We start from the raw sequence: 19,877 nt of genomic DNA, 5'->3' as shown, positions 1-19,877 counted from the left end.
AGCTCTTGGGAGGCTGAACACAGGCGGATCACTAAGAGTCCGATCTACATAGGTAGACCCTGTACTAAAAATACAAAATAAATACATAATAAAAGTATCAATCTTCTCATTAATTTAGAAAATCTACAGTTATGCCACTCTGAACATGCCCAATTTTGTTTGAAAAAGTTTTTCACCAATATATCATTTATACAAATAAGCAATGAGTGTTTTGTTATTATTTGTAAGGGATTAATGAATATTTTTAAAATTCATAGCTACATTTTCTAAAATGGTAATGAATCTCCATAACTGTAACCTGAAACTCTTTAGGTTCTGAATAACTTAAAGTGTAGGAGGAACTTGAAACCAGAAAGCGTGAGAACCACGGGGTTAGAGCTCACAGGGTCCACGTCAGATGGCCGTGGGGAAGGCATCAAGGGCTGGTGTCATCAGGAGCCCAGTTAGGGGGCAGTGTGGGTAAATGAGGTGGGAAGCAATGAGATGTAACAAGGAGAAAGGGCAACGTGGAGGCAGATGAAGGGACAGAGCTAAGCAACGGACAAGTCACAGCAGAAGGCAGGGAAGGAGAGAAGAGGATAGTATGGGGGCCGGGGGGTGGGATGCCTGGGCATCCAGGAAAATGGAGGTGGCATTCACCAAGGAAAAGGAACACGGGAGAGGAGCTGGGGTGTGCACACATCTGCAATCTCAGCACCTGGGGGGATGAGGTAGAAGGACTGCTGCAAGTGCAAGTTCAAGGCCAGCCTGGGCTACCTAGTGAGTCCAAGGCCTGTCTGAATTACAGCTCTCTAGGCTGGGAGGCTGGGAGGGAGGCTGGGAGGGAGGTTGGGAGGGAGGTTGGGAGGGAGGGAGGGAGGGAATGAGCTGTGTTTGGGTCATGACACTGGTGCAGGTGGGACGTTGCTGGGTGGAGGAGCCCACCAGACCATCTGAATGTGTTGGGCAGGAGGGCGGTCAGAGTGGCAGGTAGAGGTCTGGGGCACGGCTTGGAAGGTGCAGATGAGGCTGTGGAATGAGTGAGATCAGGCAGGGAGAACGTGCAGACCACACAGAAGGCTGAGAACAGACTCAGGTCAGATGTTCCTGGGTGGCCTGGGAAGTTGCAGGGGGCCCCCTACAGCAGGGAAGCCGCCAGCCAATCTGGCTCAGGAGGACACACAGGACAGGTAGCGGCTGCTAGATGGTGCTGGCTGCTACCCAGAGGTCAAACAAGGCTGAGCCACAGCTTGGCTGCCAGGGCTTTGTTACTGACCTTGCCAGGAGCAGCTATAGTGGACTGAGAAATGAATCCAAGAGAAAGAAACTGGGATGGGGAAGGTGGGCTGCTCACAGGAGAAAAAATGCAATAAGAACGATGCAAACGCTTGCCTCATATGCTCAAAGCCCTGGTCCAGTCCTCAGGGTGTGGAAGTCTGTTAGGCAGAATGCTCCGAATGACCCCAGGAACTTGCTCCTGTGTCACTCTCCCAGCCCGTCTGCAAACCCATGACTATGATCTGCGAGGCAGGAGCTACCCTGCCAGTCTCCTCTCCCCACAGGGGCCCTTTACAAGTTTCTTTCTGTTGGTAACAGAAAAGGATGACAGAGAGACTGAGAGCATGAGAAGACCTCAAGACACCTGCACTGTACACAGGTAGGCCCACGTGACAAGGAACATGGGCAGCTCAAGGGCAGAGGGGGACACTCTGGCTGTTGGCCAGCTGAATTTCATCAAATTCTGATGCAGCTTGGCAGTGAAGAGTCCAACCTGGCAGCTCCCTAACTGCAGCCTCATGAGAGCTGAGCAGAAGGCAGCAGGAGCCCACCCAGACATCTGGGGTATGTCTCTACTGTATCTCACTATGAGGAGTCGAAAGGGGGTGCTGGCTTAGACTGGTGGCTGGTGTGTGTGTGTGTGTGTGTGTGTGTGTGTGTGTGTGTGTATTTTGTTTTTGTTTTTGTGGTGCTGGGGAACAAACACTGAGCGCTGCACACACTAGGCATGCACTCTCCACCAAGCGATGGCCTAACTTAGTGTGTGGCAATATGTTACACACAGCAGAGAACTAATTTGAGAAGGGGTCTCTCTGGTGCTGGTTCTGCATTTGCAGAATAACTTTCTCTAAGAGAAAAACCCCTGCTGGTTTGGCGAGGTGGCTGATGCCCACACATGGCAGCTCCTCTGTGCCCACAAGGCGGCACCCCTGGGTCTGTGACGATGAGTAGAACAAAAGCAATGCACCAGGAAGCAGGGTGTGCTGCTGCAGAGGGTAGAGCCACAGCACTCAGCTGCCACTGGTAACATGGGCAGAGACCCATTTTAGGGATGCTACAAACAAGGACCCAGCCAAAGCAGGGAACCTAAGGTGTCCTAGACAGACACACGTGGCACAGCTGGAGCAGAGCCTCCCGCCTCGTCCCCAGGCCCATGTGGCTACCTTCTTTCGTGGCCGAAGCTTGTCCCGCCACTCCTTGAGGTTCTGGTTATGGCTCTCATCCAGGGCCTTCAGCTTCTGGGCTTCATGCTCTACCAAGAGGTGACACTTTTCATTCTAAAACAAATTCCAGGCAGAAGAGGTATGAAAATCAGAAAGAAGGGGCACTGAGAACACACGTACTGTAACCCCAAGGGCGCTACCAGGGTGAAGGTGTGCGCGTGAGAGACGTTTCCTTGATTATAACCCCCTTTACACACAAACTGTCCACATGTCCCGGAAAGTGCCTGGAGGGTTATTCTAGAATATTAGCCGTCATAGCTGCCATCTGTGTCTCACATTTGGAGGAATTTTATAACTTCCTCTTGGGCGCTGCTTCATTATCTGAGTATTTTTAGTACTGGGATTTGAACCCAGGGCCTCACACATGCTGGGCAAGCATCCTACTACTGAGCTACATCCCGACCTGGCAAGAAGCGAGGGGCAGGGACATGGTGGAGACTTGTCAAGCTCTACTGTACTCTCTGAGGTAAGTTACCTGCTTCCCAATTTTATCTGGAATCTTTCGTAGGCAGAAGTGGCAAATCCAATGGGAAATTGGTCTTTTCAAAAAGTATTAATAAACCAGGGGGAAAGTTCCTTTATCGAGATACTACCTTGCTGTTGGGTCCCCTCTGGGGAATTTTTATTTTAAAATTGGAAGGCTTCTGGGAGTTTAGGAATTGGCAGGTAGGATTATTAGCGAGAGCAGCACCAAGGCCTGTAGCCTGCGGCGCGGGGCACTTTATACGGGTCAGTTGATCCTCACAGTAAGGCCACAGTGCAAGAATGCAGGAAGGTGAGTGGCATGACTAAATTCACACAGTGGCCTCCTGGACGTGGTGGCACACACCTGTAATCTCAGAATTCCGGGAGGCTGAGGCAGGAGGCCCATGAACTTATGCCCAGCCTGGGCAACTGAGTGATTTAGCAAGAGCCTGTCTCAAAATTATTCAAAAGGCCTGGGATGTAACTAGTAGAAAGGTCTTGGGTTCAATACTCTGTACTATACTGAAAAAAAAAAAATCAAAATACACAGTGGCAACAGAGCCTCTGCCTGGCAGGCTCTGGGGACGGTAATGTTTCCTGCACGCCCCCAGCTTCTCTAAAAATTGCCAGAGACCAATGCCTGAGCAATTCCCTGAGGCCCACAGAGACTGAGGCAGGCCTCACCCCTCAGGCCTGACAGTGCCGGCTCCACCACAAGGGGGCTCCAAGTACCAGCTTCTGAGAACAGGACGGAGGCGGCCAGGCTCAGAGTGGTGAGATCCCAGTGAGGAACCTCTGAGCTCTGGCTTGCACATGACCCTCAGGCAAGGGGCAAAGCCAGGAACCAGGCAGCCTGAAGAGGTCAGGGACTTGTGGAGAAGCAGTCGCCGGGAGAGGAATGTGGGTCTACAACACAGAAACCGGCAGTATGCCAGCTGTGGGACGCAGGCAAGGCATCTTGAGCTCCACCCTCTCCTTCATAGGAATCATCATCCCAACCCATAACCACTTTAGGGCTCTCAAACGTGTGGCTTGGGATGGTGGTCTGCCCGATGTCACACAGGCTGAGATCAGTGCGGCAAGGCTGGCTTGTCTGACAGAGTGCCTGTGGCCCCTATGGACTGATACCCTTGGGGAAACTGGGGTGGCGAAGGAAGCCCCTACCTGCAGCTGCTGCAGCTCGCTCATGTTGCTCTCGCACTGCGCCAGCATGTCCCGCATCTGGTTCTCATGCTTTTGCTGCTGCTGTAGCCGCTCTGACTTCTGCCTCTTCTCCTCCTGCTGGGAGAACTGCGCAGGACAGAGGGAGGGTGCCTCAGGAGGCCGCCTCAGGAGGCCAGGAGCCTGGCTGCTGAGTTGGGCGGCCTGCCTTACCTTGGCCCCGGAAGCCAACAGAGAGACTGCTCTGTGCACAGCTCCAGTGCCCAGTGGCCTCAAACTGTACCTCCACTGTTGCTGTGGTGCTGGGGACCGAATACAGGGCCTCCTACATGCTAGGCAAGTACTCTACCACTGAGCTAATGTGCAACCACTGAAGTCCTCACTCTGAGCTGACATCCAGGGCCAGCCTCAAGGTGTCCCCAGACCATAATGTGTGACTGGTGCCAGGACAGGGTGCACAGGAATCACAGGTGCCTGGGCCACACATGCGACACACAAGTCAGGCTCTGGTGGATGAGAGGAAGGGGTAGGACAGCAGGGGAACCTACAGCATAAAGGCACTGGTGTGAGGACGATGGCGAGTGACACCGTGCCCCTTCTGTGTTCCACAGCCAGGATCCACTGTGGGGGGGACTGAAGCGGCCTGCACGACCCCTCCCAAGATCTCACGCTGCATCTCATGTTCTACGCTCCCCCTGACTGTCTGAGGTCCCGCCTGTTTCAGTGCCCGCTCCCACCTGCTTGATCTTCTCGCGCTGCTCAGAGGCACTGCCTCCTCCATTGATGTGCAGGCTCTTCTTGTACATGGCCATGCGCGTCTTGCCCTCGCTCCTCTGGATCTTGGGCAGCCGCGCCTTTTCCTGCTGCTGCCGCACCTTCAATTGCTCTATCATGCGCTGGTTGTAGCGCTGCATCTGCTCCAGCTCCTGGGGGACACCCGGCAGGCTGAGGTTGGCTGAGCTCAGCATGGGGTGCAGCAGAGCCTAGGACCCGTGTGGCTGGGGCGCTCAGCACAACCTGGCTTGTGTTTCTGTCACATAACACTTCAGCCTACAGTGTTTCAACTCATGGAACCAGAAAGTCATGTGAGTCAAAGAGTGTCTATTTTGTTAATGCCTTAAATCTTCTAAATGCCTTATCAAACGTTTAATAAGGTGAGGATGGCACACATTGGTAACATCTCAAAGCAAAGTATATGCCAGAAGGGGTGGCTCATCATCACTGACAGCACTGAAAGTTATCAAACTCAGAGCCTCACACACATTAGGTGAGTACTCTACCCTACCTACCATTGAGCTCTGTCCCTACCCTCTGCAAAAAAACAAAACAAAAACCAGCTGGTCCTGCAGCTCACTGGTGAAGCACCCCTGGGTTTGATTATACATACACTTGATACATTTGGATTTTTCTTTTTAACTTATTTGGTGGCGTTTTTGTTTGTTTTTGTGGAACTGGGGATTGAACTCAGGCTCTTGCGCTTGCCAGGGAAGCACTTATTTCACTGAGCCATCTCCCCAGCCCTTTTTAACTTATTTGGTACAGAGTCTCACTACACAGATCAGACTCTAGAGATCCTCCTGTTTTTAGCCTCCCCAGCACTGGGATTACAGGCATACGCCACCATGCCCACAGTTTATGCATGGCTCTGCACACCCTGTGGGTGGGGCCTGTGTGGCATGCAGGATCAGGGATTGAATCTTGGTCCCTGTGTTTGCCAAAGCAAGTGCTTAGTCCGCTGAGCTATCTCGCTGGCCCCATTTGGATCTTTTTTCTTCCTCCTAACACCTGTATTTCTACACTCCCCACAGGCAGCTCCTCCTCTAGGGAGCCTCCCATGCCTTCTACGGCAGGCTGTGCACTCTACTCTGAGCTCCTGCAGTTCTGTGCTGACCTCTGTCACCACACTTAGATAAGGAGTTGGGATTCCTCCCAGTGGCTGTGCATGCACCTGCGGCACATCTGTCACTGAGACGGCCACTTAGCACAGACATCCAGGCGCTCTGGCCATACAAAGCAGGAGCCCTCAACAGGCCTGGGAGGTCTGGGGTGATAGATTTCTGAGCCCTGAATGTATTCTGAAGGAATGCCTGGGAAAGAGGAATAAAGGAAAAGTGTAGAGGAAGGGGAAGAGAGGGGATAAAAAGTATGCAAAAGGTATGCAGAATGGCTGTCAGGGTCAGCGCAGGAGCCTGATCCTGCCCATTTGCTCCCTTACCGGTGCCCCCAGGTCCCCAGAGAACCGCTCAGAGATGCACAATCACCATAGCCGCGCTGCTGGCCAGGTCTGCAGCAGCAGGGCCCCACCCCATCCCCTGAGCCTCACCTTCTCGTGCTTGCGCAGCAGCTCGTGCCGCTGGAGGAAGTACTGGTCCTTGAGCTGTTGCTTCCCCAGCTGGTGCCTCTCTTGCAGCTGGTGCTCCTCCATCTCCCACAGGGCGGCCTCCCGGTCTGCGGAGGGAGGGCATGCCACCCACCTGGTGAGGTGTGAGCAGGCCTGAAGAGCAGACTCCAGGCCTCTCCCAGGTCTCATCACGCTGGGGCTGGCAACCAACCCGTATGTGCTCCTCGTTCGACTGTGCTGCCCTATCTGAGTTCTAGAACTTACGCTGAGCCTAGGAGACACCACCTCCTAGCTTCATGGGGAGAACAGGGGGTGGTCTGAAATTTGAGATCATTACGAAAAGCTCTTCAGACCTCCACTGCCACCTCTGCCAGCTGGGCATCGTTATACCAGGGAGGGAAGAAACATCCCTGGGAAGCAGGGACAAATAGAAAGGGCTCAGCTGGAGACTGGGAACGGAACACAGGGACAAAAATGTAGTATCAAAGGGCCGGCCAGATAGCGGATTAAAGTGCCTGCTTAGGCAGATACAGGGACCAGGGTTCGATCCCTGGAATGTTGTGCTGGCCCCGCCTCTGGGGTGCACTGAGACGGTGATTGAGACTGGGCATGGTGGCATGTGCCTGTAATCCCAGCACTTGAGAGGCTGAAAACAGGAGGATCACTCTGAATCTGATCTGTGTAGTGAGACCCTGTACTAAGTACATAAAAAAATTAAACATTAAAAAAAACACCAGCCTTGAGGCTACAAAAGTGAGCACAAGGCCAACCCAAAAAAAGCATAGCGAGACGCAGTCTCCAAAAAAGGCAGTATCAGGGAGGAAGACCCTGTGCCCCAGTGCCTTGACCTTGGATTTCTCAGCCCCGACAAGTATGAAAAATATATTTCTGCTGCTTACAAACCACCTAGTCTATAGTATTTTATTAGAACTTCTAGCCCAGACTAAAGTCTCAAAAGAATAATAATTCTCCAAGACTCAGTCTCCTCACATACAAAAATTGGGCTGATAGGACCTGTCTCCTGGGAGTAGGGTGAGGATTCTATAAGGTCAAGGTAGGAAAACTGGTTAGCACAGGCCGGAAGAGCGTGGCTCCGCCTGTGACAGCCCTTGGATGGCTGTCAGTGCTGCCTCCACCACCCAACTCCTAGCTCACGTATTTGCAATCTCCATCCAAGTTCCATCTCTTTTTCTCTTGGCTTCTGGAATAATGTCAAAGAGTGGGTGGTAAGCAGTCTCCTTGCGTCGTTCCTGACTTCATGCGGGACTGCCTCCAGACTCACATGAAGGGTCTGTCTAGTCTTCAGGGTGGAGAGGCCCCAGCAGCTTGTCCTGCCCCGCCCCACCCGGTTCACAGTGGTCGGAGGCCAAGACGGCACCGCCCCCTCCGGGCCTCACCTCGAAGGAGCTCTTGCTTCCGGCTGAGGCACTCGCGCTCCTTGTCACAGATCTCCCGCCTGTTTTCTGCAGTGAGTCTCTTCATGGCCAGCTCCAGATCCTCTTTCTGCTTAGCTACAAAATCCCGATCCTGTGAGGAGGAGAGAGGAGGAGGCTTACCCAGAGTTGGCTGTGAGATGAGTAGGGACAAAGGGTACCATGACCAGAGAAGAAAATTTAGGTTCGAGTCCCAGCACTACAAAAAAACAAGTACTTTAAAAAAGATCTTTCTATGTTAGAATACAATCATCTATTAAATGTGTTTTAATGGCTAAAAATATTTTATGGTAGGGAGAGAAGGTCTTATTTCCCCAAGAAATAATCCTGCCTGTCTCAGGATTTTCAGAAGCAGAAAAGCTAAGCTGAAGGATGTACAAGCTTTGAAGGATCCCGATGTGACTGCCAGACTGGCTTCCAACATGGCCGGCCGTATAGTCCGTGCTGTTTCCCTCCCTCGGTGTCTCTCCTGCTTGGAAGGGATGCTAGCCTGTTAATCTAACCCTTATCTGGCCCTGTGTTTAAAAAAATACTTCAGGGGCTGGGGAGATAGCTCAGTAGAATAAGTGCTTGCCTGGCAAGCACAAGGGCCTGAGTTCAATCCCTGGTTCTGCCAAAAAAAATAAAAAATATAAAATAAAATAAAAGCCGGCCAAATAGCTCAGTGGATTAGGCGCTGGGGCCTGGGGTTCAATCCCCAGCCTTTGTGTCAGCCCTGTCCCCCCCAGGGCGAGCTGAGACAGCAATTGAGACTGGGAATGGTGGCACACGCTTCTAATCCTAGCTCTTGGGAGGCTGTAAACAGGAGAATCACTATGAGTCCGATCTAGTAGTGAGAGCCTGAACACCCTGTAGACCCTTCCCTAAAATACAATAAATAAATACTGAAAAATACTTTAAAATATTGATAATTAAAAAAAAATAATTCTGCGAATGTATGAAGTTCAGCGTGACCTGAGGTGCAGTCTCCTCTGTAATGACCAGCCCAAGGCAACCAGCACACCCATCATTTCAAACAGCCATCATTTCTTGAGGGCACAGCATTCAGAATTCTCCAAAAAAATCAAGAAATCCTGCCAAGGCTGTGACGAGCAAGGAACTTTGATTGCTGGTGGGAGTGTGAACTAGTACAACCATTATGGAAATCAGTCTGGAGATTCCTCAAACAGCTAGAAATAGAAATTCCATTTGACTCAGCTACTCCCCGTCTAGGCATCTTTCCAAAGGAGTTAAAGATATTATGTTACAGTGAAAGATGCATTCCAATTTTTTCTTTTTTAAGACAAGGTCTTGTGTGTAGTTCAGGCTGGCCTTGAACTTGTAGTGATCCTCCTGCTTCAGCCTCCAAAGTGCTGGGATTATAGGTGTGTGCCACCACACACAGCTCCATTAGCCACCATACTAACTTTATAGCACCACAACTTTTTCTTTCTTTCCCAAGAGACAAGGTCTTGTTATGTAGTTGAGGCGGGCCCTGAACTCACTATGTCGCTCAGGCTGCCTCAAATTCAGTGATACTCTTGGTTAGACAGCAAAATTCACACTAGCTAAATCCTGGCATCACCCTAATATCAATAAGTGCATGGCTAAAGAAAATGTGGTATCTACATATGACAGACTATTACTTGGCTAGAAAGAAGGATACATCAGTCACTTGTAGGCAAATGGATGCAACTTAAAAACAATGTTAAATGAAATAAACTGACACACAAGATTAAGTACTATATGGTGGTTTCATATCATAAACCCAAGACATAAAGAGCGAAATAAAGGCAGATAAAAGGAAACAGGAAGCACAGGAAGCTAGCTTTTTGCAAATGGGAAGGGGAGCAAGAGATGGGGGGCAGCGTGGAAAGAACTGAGGTGTTTTGCGTACACACATCAATTATACACAATGAGGATGTGGGAAGATTGGGGTGGGGGGATTAAAAGAATTGAGCTGTGTTAAGTGCACATACCTATCCCCTAGCAGGAATGCAAGCATTTATACTGCACACATAGTATAAATAAAAAATGTAACAATCCTTCTAACTAGTGGAATATATAATTCATTAATATTGACAATAATCACTCACCCTATTGTGCAATAAAACATGAGAATTTATTCCTCTTATCTCACTGTAACCGCTCATCAACCTCATTTCCTCTCTTGTTCCCTGCCCTTGGTGGTTTCTGAGTTAAGGGACAGCCCTCGGAAAGAACACAAAGCCTGGGGGCATAGCAGGCTGGACCATCAGTCCTCACTGTCAACTCTCCAATGTCACCTCTCCGAGCCTCCGTTTCCTCTTCTGCAAATGGGAAACCAAACAAATGTGCTTAACCAGCGCATACACAAAGCATTCGTAAATGTGGACAAATATTCCCTGCATTTGGGGCAGAGGAGCAGAATGTGCAGACCCCAGAGTAGGAGAAATGGGACCATTGTGGAGGCTGCTGAGGCTGGGGCAGAGGGCAGGGGTGGCACTGGGGGAGGCTGGAGGAGGGGGCAAGGCCTGGTGAGCACAGCGGGGGACAGTACTAATCTTAGGACAAGGGGCAGCTCTTGTGGGTGTAAGTCACGGTGCAGGGCAGGGAAGAATCTGGATCTGTAGTTTGTACTGTTTGTACCCGAGAGAGAAGGAACTATGTGGGAGCCAGAGGAAGCAGGGAGCCCGCTGTGGCGAAAGCAGCATGGTCCAGGTGGTGCTGGATAGGAGACAGACAGACACGCACATGCTTCAGGAGCGACGGACGAGGATCAGAGGGAAAGGGGTCAGGAAGGCCAAGGTCTGTGGCCTAACAACAGGGAGGAAGGGGTGCTCAAAACACAAGGCCAGGCCCAGGTCTGGGAGATGGAGGACTTTTAGCCTCCAGAGTACACCGAGGAGCAGGTGGCTGGGCTGTGCTAGTGCAGGAGACAGGATGCGCGCACAGCCCTGGGCCAAGCCAGGAGCGCCCAGGATAGAGCCAGGACTAGGGACTCACAAGGAGCTGCTTTTTCTGTGTGTGCTCCTCCATCTTCTGCTTCATGCTCTCCTTCCGCTGCTGCCGGGGAAGCTTCTCAACCTCGCTCTTCACCTGCACCAGAGCAGTAGAAGGCAGAAAAGATCAGGTCCGTCCTCCCACTGGCCAAATCCACACATCACACCAGGACTCCAGGGCTGGGAGATGACGGCCAGGCCCCTCCCTGCTCGCTGAGCCCTGCGCCTCAGGTGGCACCTGCTCACCTATTCGCCACAAACCCACTATCTGGACTCCTCTACAGGAGACAGGGCTACTTCTGGCTGCTAGGTTTCCAACCCCTTTCTGGTACCAGCATCTCAGTTTCCATTAGAGCAGTTCTTCATCTTTTACAAGAACTACTGTTTGCCCAGAAGCCCTTTTAGACAATGTTTCCTAATGATTCTCGACTTATGAAACATTATTTCACAGATATGTGGTTGCTATCTAAGATATCTAACACCAATATCTATCGAAATACCTAAATTATTCTGCTTCCACAGGAGCACAGTCATCCCAGCTGAGAATGCATAATACACACACATACCCCTAACCCTAACAATGAATTAAGCTAGATATAATATATAATAGATATAACATGTATAATTCCCTAGAACCACCACTGAAATACACCTGTACATATGTACACACATATATACTTAACTAAAAAATACTCAAATATTCCAAAAAGAGGAAAGGGCGAACAAAATCCAGAGGAGATAAACAGAACACAATAATTTAACTGCATGTAAATCATAACCACCCTATTGAAAGACAAAGACCTACAGATGCGATTAAAAAGTTAAAGTCTAATAATAAGCCACCACCAACAAAAAATCTATGTAGGGCTGGCCAGATAGCTCATCGGATTGAAGCACCTGGTTAGGCAGACGCAGGAACCAGGGTTCAATCCCCCGTGTGTAGTGCCAGTCCCGCCCCCACAGGGCATGCTGAGATTGTGACTGAGATGGCGTGGTGGCATGTACTTGTAACCCAAGCACTTGGGAGGCTGAAAACAGGAGGATCATTATAAGTCCCATCTGTGTAGTAAGGCCCTATAGACCCTGTACTAAATACATATTAAAAAAAAAAAAAAAGAAACCTATGTTATTAGGCAAATTAAAAGGATGAGAAAATATATTCTATGTAAACTCTAACCAAAAGAAAGCAGAAGCTGGACAAGGTGGTGCACACCTGTAATCCTAGCACATGGGATGCTGAGGCAGGAGGATTGTGAGTTTGAAGCCAACCTGAGGTACACAGTGAGGCCCTGATTCAAAGCAGACTTTCAAACAAGGACTGATCAGTAGTTAAGATATATTACACAATGACAAAAGGGAAGGTCAGTTCACTGAGATGTCATCATTATTTAAAAAAAAAATTGGCTGGGGAGATGGCTCAGTGAAATAAGTGCTTCCCTGGCAAGCACAAGGGTCTGAGTTCAATCCCTGCTTCTGGAAAAAAAAAAAAAAAATTCTTCATTTATTTATTTATTGATTGGAGAGAAAGGGTCTCACTAGGTAGCTCAGGTAGGCTTTGGACTCACTGTGTAGTCCAGGCTGGCCTCAAACCCACAGTGATCCTCCTGCCTCTCCTTCCCAAGTATTGTGATTATACGTGTGTGCCACCATACCTGGGTGAAGATGTCATAATTTTAATGAAACAACTTTGAAAACATGAAACAGAAACTAATAGAAATTTAAAGATAGATTATCTGTGTTTGCTTGTTTATTTAGTTTTTTGAGACAGGGTCTTGCTATGTAGTCCAGGCTGGCTTTGAACCCAATGTATCCAGGCTTTCTTCAAACTGGAAATAATCTTGTCCTGGCCTCTCTAGTGCTAGGATTACAGGCATGTGCCACTATGTCCAGCTCTAAGAAACCCATAATTATAGCTGAAGATATTAATACTCCTTTTTAAGTGGATGAAGAGTTAGGAAGCCTGCTGAAGATCTGAACAATTTTCTCAGTCTTGTGTTTGCCAGGGAGGCACTTGGACTGCTGAACTATCTCTCTGGCCCTTGCACAGCACATTATTAACACAGACATAAGCTAAACCATAAAACAAACCTTAACAAGTTTTTAAAAATGGAAACATTAAAAAAAAGGGGGGGGAGGGCTGGGGAGATGACTCAGTAGAATAAGCACTTCCCGGGCAAGCACAAGGGCCTGAGTTCAATCCCCGTTTCTGCAAAAATAAATAAATAAATAAATAAATAAAATGGAAACATTTAAAAAAAATTTGACCATAATGAAATTAAATTAGAAGTGAAAAGAAAAAGATATGAAAGTTCTAAATACTTTTAAATTAAGCAATGAACTTCTAAATAAACCATGGATCAAAGAGAAAGTTCCAAAGTATATTAGAAAATAACTTGAATAAAAATAAAAATATAACACATCAAAATTTATAGAACAAGCTGGAGATGTGGATCAACCATACAGCTCCTGCCTAGCATGCATGAGGCCCTAGGCTCAATCCCAAGCACCAAAAGAAATAAAAGGAATTTAAACCCAAGACAAAAGCAGAAATTTAAAAAAAAAAAAAAGTAAGTCCAGGGAGATAGCTCAGCAGAATAAGCATTTGCCTGGCAAGCGCAAAGTCCTTAGTTCAATCCCTGGTACTGCAAAAACAAACAAACACAGAAATCAGTATTACTGAAAACAGAAAATCAATAGAGAAAATCAATGAAACAAAAAGCGCATTCTTAGAAAGGGTCAATAAACTCAAACCTTTACTCAGCTCAACAGAGAAGGACAAGGGCAAAGGAAGAGAGTAGGAGGATGGAAAAGAGGAGACAGCACCAGAAATTACCAAAATGATGCACGGAAGAAGACACCACTACAGATCTGACAGGTATTCAAATACACTAAAAAAAAAAAATACTTCGAATATTTTTATGCAAATAAACTCAAATACATAAATGAACAGATTCTTTGAAAGGCAGAAACTCTCAAAGCTTCCCTAAGGAAACACAGATAACTCAAACCAGACAGAAATTACAAGTAAGTCATAAACTAATCTCCTTCTTAAATATCGATTCAGAAATTTTTCCCAGGGCTGGAGCTGTAGCTCAGTAGCAGAGCATCTGCTTCGCACACAGAAAGTCCTCGGTTCAATTCCCAGTACTACGGGTAAAAAAGAGCATTTTCAAAATATAAACCAGTTAAATCTAGCAATAAATGAAAATCAATCAATAAATAAAGACCAAATGGGTTTTACCCCGAGAATGCAAAGCTGGTTCAATATTTGAAAACCAAACAATATAATTCATAATATCTACAGACTGAAGAAAAATCATACGTCAGTACATGAAAACCATTTGACTCGTTCATGATAAAACCTATCAGCAAACTAGGAACAGAACAATACTTCTTTAACTCGATAGAAGACCTCTATTAAAAGAAACCTTCCATGAATATTTTATTTGATGAAACTTTGAAAGTTTTCACATTAAAGATTGGGAACAAAGCAAGGGTGATTTATTTAACATCTTATGAAAGACTGAGCCAGCACAATCAAACATTAAAAAGCAGTAAGTGTATAACTTGAAAAAAGAGGGCTGACCAAATAGCTCAGAGGATTAAAGCACCTGCAAGCAGGTGCAGGGGCTGACGGTTCCGTCCCTGGGCCTGCTGTGCCAGATGCACCCCCTGGGTGTGCTGAGGCGGCAACTGAGACTGGGCATGGTGGCGCGCACCTGTAATCCCAGCTCTTGGGAAGCTGTAAAGAGTTGGACCACTACGAGTCCGATCTCGAAGTGAGACCCTGAACACCCTGTAGACCTTTCCCTAAAATATATTTTAATAAAAAGAAAAAGAGAAAGGAGACATATACTGTTCCAGTTTTTAGACTTTTTATATAGAAAATCTCTACACACACACACACACACACACAAAGACACTAAGTGAGTTTTGCTTTGGTTTCAGGATACAAGATCAACAAATGTGTCAATTATTTCTATACTGTAGTAAAAAATTGATTTTTTAAAAAATGTATTTGGGTTTGATATGCAGACAGATAGTGAGGTTAAGCTTAACGGCCTAGCTTGTATGGTAATAACAATTAGCATGTCTTCTGGATGGTTAACAACCTAAGTTTGCAGACCAAAATTAGAGAAAAAGGAGGGCCACAAGGAAAGCCAACATTTTGGCCTTAGCCTTCCAAGGTCAATTAAGACTCAGGACATATGAGAACTTGTACTGTAACATCATGGAACTTGGTAGTGTCCCAAATTTTCTGATCGAGATTATGGGGCCAAAGAGGAAAGTGATCGAGGATATAGAGTATGCCTAAGGAGAGTCACATGGAGAGAAAACATTCTCTCAGGCTTTCACAGAGAGCACATTGGCCAAGCAATGGCCGTGACTCATCCACATGGCTGACACTGACAAAGGTTCTACAATCTGAGGTACAGGATCTCAGGATAAGTCCTGAGGGGATTTCACTGACCTTCTCAGACCCAAAAGCCACAACTCTTGTTGCATAGGTCCTGCTTTACCTTGGTCATAACCATCCAGCAGGAAAGTATAAAAATGAAGTATAAGAAGTAAAGCCACGCTGTTATGTTGAGCTGTAGGGGACTCAGGTCAACAATTTCTGACATTGCCAGTCAAGCGGAAGACCCAATAATATTATGGACTACTGGACTCCTTTAGAATATTTTGCTAACACACTTATAATATTCATATAATGAAACTTAACAAAAAAAGGGGATACAGATGAATGTCCATTTTGTATCTGTGTATTCAAAATGGTTAGGATAGATATAGTTACATTCTCTTAATGAGGGGGTTGGGGAAATGGCTCAGTGGAATACGTGCTTCCCTGGCAAGTTCAAGGGCCTGAGTTCAATCCCTGGTTCCGCCAAAAATAAAAAACAAACAAAAAAACATTCTCTTAATGAATAGAGGGATTTGTTCTAATAGTGTTTGTAAATAGGATATCATGTCCACATCTTGTACAGTAATTAACCACTAGGAAGAATATGCAATGTGTTAATTATTGAAACTGTCCTACCAATTTGGTTTGAAACTGTCTCATTGCTATTTGTTTCTCAATAAAATTATGGGAAAAAAATAAAATAAATAAAATTAAAGCAACAGTTCTGGTCCCCCCAAAAATAAAAAAAAAAATAAAAAATGTATTTGGTACAGGGTCTCACTATGCAGCTTGGACTCACAGTGATCCTTTTTGCCACCATGCCACCATGATGGCGTGTGCCACCATGCCTAGCCTCAGTGGCCAGCTCAGGGGGCAGGGCCAGTGCAGCATGTGGTGCTAGGGATTGAACCCCAGTCACTGCACTTGCTTAAGCAGGCACTTAGTCTGCTGCGCTATTTCACTGGCCCTAAATTGATGCTTTTTTAAAAGTATTTTGTATAATACTAATAGTATCATTATACTTATGTACAAAAAATAAGTATAATTCCACAAAATTTATGATGGTATGCTAAAAACTAAAAAAACACGAAAAGAAGGTGTCAAAAACATACAATATGTTCATGGGTAGGAAGATAACATTGTTCCAATTCAGCTCAATCCACATTGGACTCCCAGTCATTTTCATAAATATTAACAAACCAATGCTGGGCTGGGGAGATAGCTCGGCAGTCTAAGCGCCTGCCTGGCAAGCCTCACACCTGTAAGGTTAACTCAGAATGAATCATACATCTAAATGTAAGACTGAAACTTGTAAAAACCTCTAAAAGACAACCTTTTACCTTGGATTAGACAAAGATCTCTCTCTCTGCCCACACCCCCCCCCTTTTTTGCAGTACCGGGGATTGAACTTAGGACCCAGCACTTGCCAGGCAAGTGCTTATTCAGACAAAGATTTCTTAGACATACCACAAAAGCATGATCCCTAAAAGAAAAAATGACCAACTGGATTTTACTAAACTACTTCTCCTACATGTGAGACACTATTAAAATTGCAAAACGAGCTACAGACTGAGAACAAATATTCGCAAAAATATGTATCTGACAAAGTACCTGTAGTTAAAAAAAAAAAAAAAAACTATCAGAATTCAGTAATAAGAAAACAAACTTTTCAGTCAAATAGGCAAAAGATCTGAATAGACTCTTCAAAAACGACATATGGACAGCAAGTAGGCAAATGAAGAGACACATGTAATTAGTCATTAGTGAAATGCAAATGACAAAGCACAAAGAGACATCCCTTCACACCTATCAGAGTGGCTAAAATAAAGATCAGTACTGGAGGTGTAGCTCAGTGATAGAGCACTTGTCAAGCATGCACAGGGCTCTGGGCTCCAACTCCAGCAGAAAATAAGCAAGTGACAGTACTGAGAGTTACTAAGGACATAGACCAACTGGAACTCTCACACGTTAGTATGGAGATGTAAAATGGCTCAGGCCTTTTTGGAAAAGTTTGCCAGTTTCTCATAAAGTTAAACATGCACTTAACCATCTGACTCCCAAATCACACCAGATTTCTTCATCATCTTTCTTTTCCCATTTTTGCATGGGGAGGGGATCTTAGATGTATGATCTGAATCTTATTCCTGTGTCGTCTGGCTTTACTAGTCTTCTTTTTTAAAATAAATTTATTTATTAGATACTGTATCTTACTTCACAGTTCAGACTCAGTAATCTTTCTGTCTCGGCCTCCCCAGTGCTAGGATTATAGGCATGTGCCACCATGCCTGGTTTCAGGGCCAGTATGGCGCACCCGGGGTTCCAGGGCCAGCACAGCATGCGGTACCTGGGACCGAACTCGGGTCCTTATGCTTGCCAGGCAGATGCTTGGACTGCTGAGCCATCTCCCTAGCCTACTAGTCTTATATCCGGGTCACTCATCCTCCGCTTTCCTGACTGTAGCGGCTGGAGGTTCTCTGTGGTCCTGTCCTCTACCCACTAGATGCCAGTGGACCTTTCCTCCCAGCCCCAAGTTGTGACAACTGAAAATGTTTCCAGGAGTTGCCATATGTCTCCAGGGTGAGGGGTGGAACAAGTTAGTCCCTGGCTGAGAATCAATGTCTTAGATAAAAGTCCTAATAAAATATCTCAAAACTCTTATTTGTGCAACCGCTGCTTCCACATCAAAGGGCTGCCTCGGTTCTAAGCCTAATTTAGCAGCTCTCTGTGGTGCCCGCCAAAGTGCCTTTGGACCGCGCTATCTGGGGCAACAGGCCACTAGAGGCCTCACGGCTTAGCGCTGTGCATTTACAAGCTTGGTCACTGTTCTCCTGGACAGAGGATGAGAAGCAGCAGCTGAGAAAAGGGTTGCAAGTTTACAGCCTAAGGCACTGAAAACACTAAAAAATGTTATTCTGGCAATGCAGGGGGAAAGCAAAAGCAGTGTCATGTGGGGCCACTTAGCAAAGGGGCACGGAGTCTGTGGACAGCCTGTTCCAGCGCTGCTCTCTGGCTGACATTTGGAAAGGGAGGCAGGGACAGGGGACCTCATTCTACCCGATGTCAGATAACCTGCACTCCCCGCCAGCAACATGTTGAAACTGTTAGTTTCCCATCGTCTGAACATGAAAAACAAGCTAGCTTTTAACGAAAGCTCCCATAGGGCTACAATTCTGTAGTGTTATGGAGCTCCAAACCGCTCCACGGACAGGTCACGCATTGCCCAGCAACAGGTACACATTCTGAGCTCGAAACATGCCATTAGGGGATTTCATCATGTGAACTGTAGGTAGAAAACACTCAAGACAAAAATGCCCTAAGCGTGTACAAAGAGGTTTTTGTGATTCCCTAAACAGTACTGTATAACAACTACTTATGTAACATTTATATGGTGTTGTGGATTAGGAGTAATCTAGCGAGGATTTAAGGAGGATTACAGGAAGATGTACAAGGGATATATGCAAACTACATTTATGTAAGGAACTGAGCCTCCTTAAATTTTGGTGTCCATGAAAGGTCTTGGAAACAATTCCCTAGAGAATACCAAGGAATAGCCATTATGTTTAACAAATTAAGTAATGAAAGTCCCAAAGTTAGCTTTGGGAGCCAGAATAAACGCAAGCTTACATTTTTCTCAGCTGCACTATGAATTAAACAAGCACGAGCCGGGCCATAGTGGCGCACACCTATTGTCCCAGCACTCAGGAGGCTGAGGCAGAAGGATCACTGTGAGTTCGAGGCCAGCCTGACTTATAGAGTGAGTTCAAGCTTAGTCTAAACTGCATAGTGAAATCCTGTCTCAAGAAACCAAAACAAACAAAACAACCCCAGCAAGCAGCTGTTAAATAAGTGAATCACAGAGTCAAAGCAAGCAAGTGGGGCGGCACAGAAGAACAGTAACAGGGACATAATCTTACTAAATGGCCTGAGCCATGTCCTTCTGGAAAAGTTAAAAACACAAAGAAATCAAGCCTTTTCTCATGAAAACTTCGGAAAGAAAAACACCAGAGGCGAGAGTGGAGGGGTTGTTAAAAATTGAATCTGAGGGCTGGCCAGATTGCTCAGCAGACAAGCATCTGCTTAGGCAGAGCACAGGGGCCGGGGTTCAATCCCCAGCACTACAAGCCTTGCCAGCCCCAGAGTCCGATCTGTGTAGTGAGACCCTGAAGACCCTGTACTAAATACAAAACAAAAAACAGACAACAAAAACACCTGAATCTGGATGGCCAGGGAGATAGCTCAGTGATCTAAACACTTGCCTGACAAGTGCAAGGACCCAGGTTTGATCCCTGGTACTGCACACTGTGTTGGCCCTGAAAGTGGCGGTGCACACGTGTAATCCCAGTGCTGGGGGGGCTGGGACAGGAGGATCACTAGGAGTCTGAGCTGCACAGTGAGACCCTGTGCCAAATAAATACATAAATAAAAGATTTAAAAACAAACACAACAAGGGCCAGGGAGATGGCTCAGTGGAATAAGTGCTTCCCTGGCAAGTGCAAAGGCCTGAGTTCAATCCCTGGTTCTGCCAGAAAACAACAACAACAACAACAACAACAACAACAACAAAACAATCTGGGGGAGCTGGAGGCTTAGCTCAGTGGTGCAGCGCCTGCCTGGCAAGAATGAGGTCCTCAGTTT

The 19,877-nt window shown here is 46.7% G+C and overlaps 1 protein-coding gene across 1 annotated transcript in view; it reads right to left on the bottom strand.

Moving 5' to 3' along the window:
- Positions 1-19,877, bottom strand: part of Stk10 (serine/threonine kinase 10) — a 120,981-nt gene that overhangs the window by 10,415 nt on the left and 90,689 nt on the right. Inside the window, exons 13-18 of the mRNA XM_023705042.1 lie at positions 10,845-10,937; positions 7,845-7,974; positions 6,430-6,554; positions 4,844-5,032; positions 4,110-4,235; positions 2,421-2,534 (exon numbers count right to left, since the gene is read on the bottom strand). Of these exons, the coding sequence (XP_023560810.1) occupies positions 2,421-2,534; positions 4,110-4,235; positions 4,844-5,032; positions 6,430-6,554; positions 7,845-7,974; positions 10,845-10,937 (777 nt within the window). The remainder of the gene's footprint in view (positions 1-2,420; positions 2,535-4,109; positions 4,236-4,843; positions 5,033-6,429; positions 6,555-7,844; positions 7,975-10,844; positions 10,938-19,877) is intronic.

Source organism: Octodon degus, unplaced genomic scaffold, assembly GCF_000260255.1.
Source record: "Octodon degus isolate 3935 unplaced genomic scaffold, OctDeg1.0 scaffold00212, whole genome shotgun sequence".
NCBI lineage: Eukaryota > Metazoa > Chordata > Mammalia > Rodentia > Octodontidae > Octodon > Octodon degus.
This window is presented reverse-complemented; position numbering and strand designations above follow the sequence as displayed.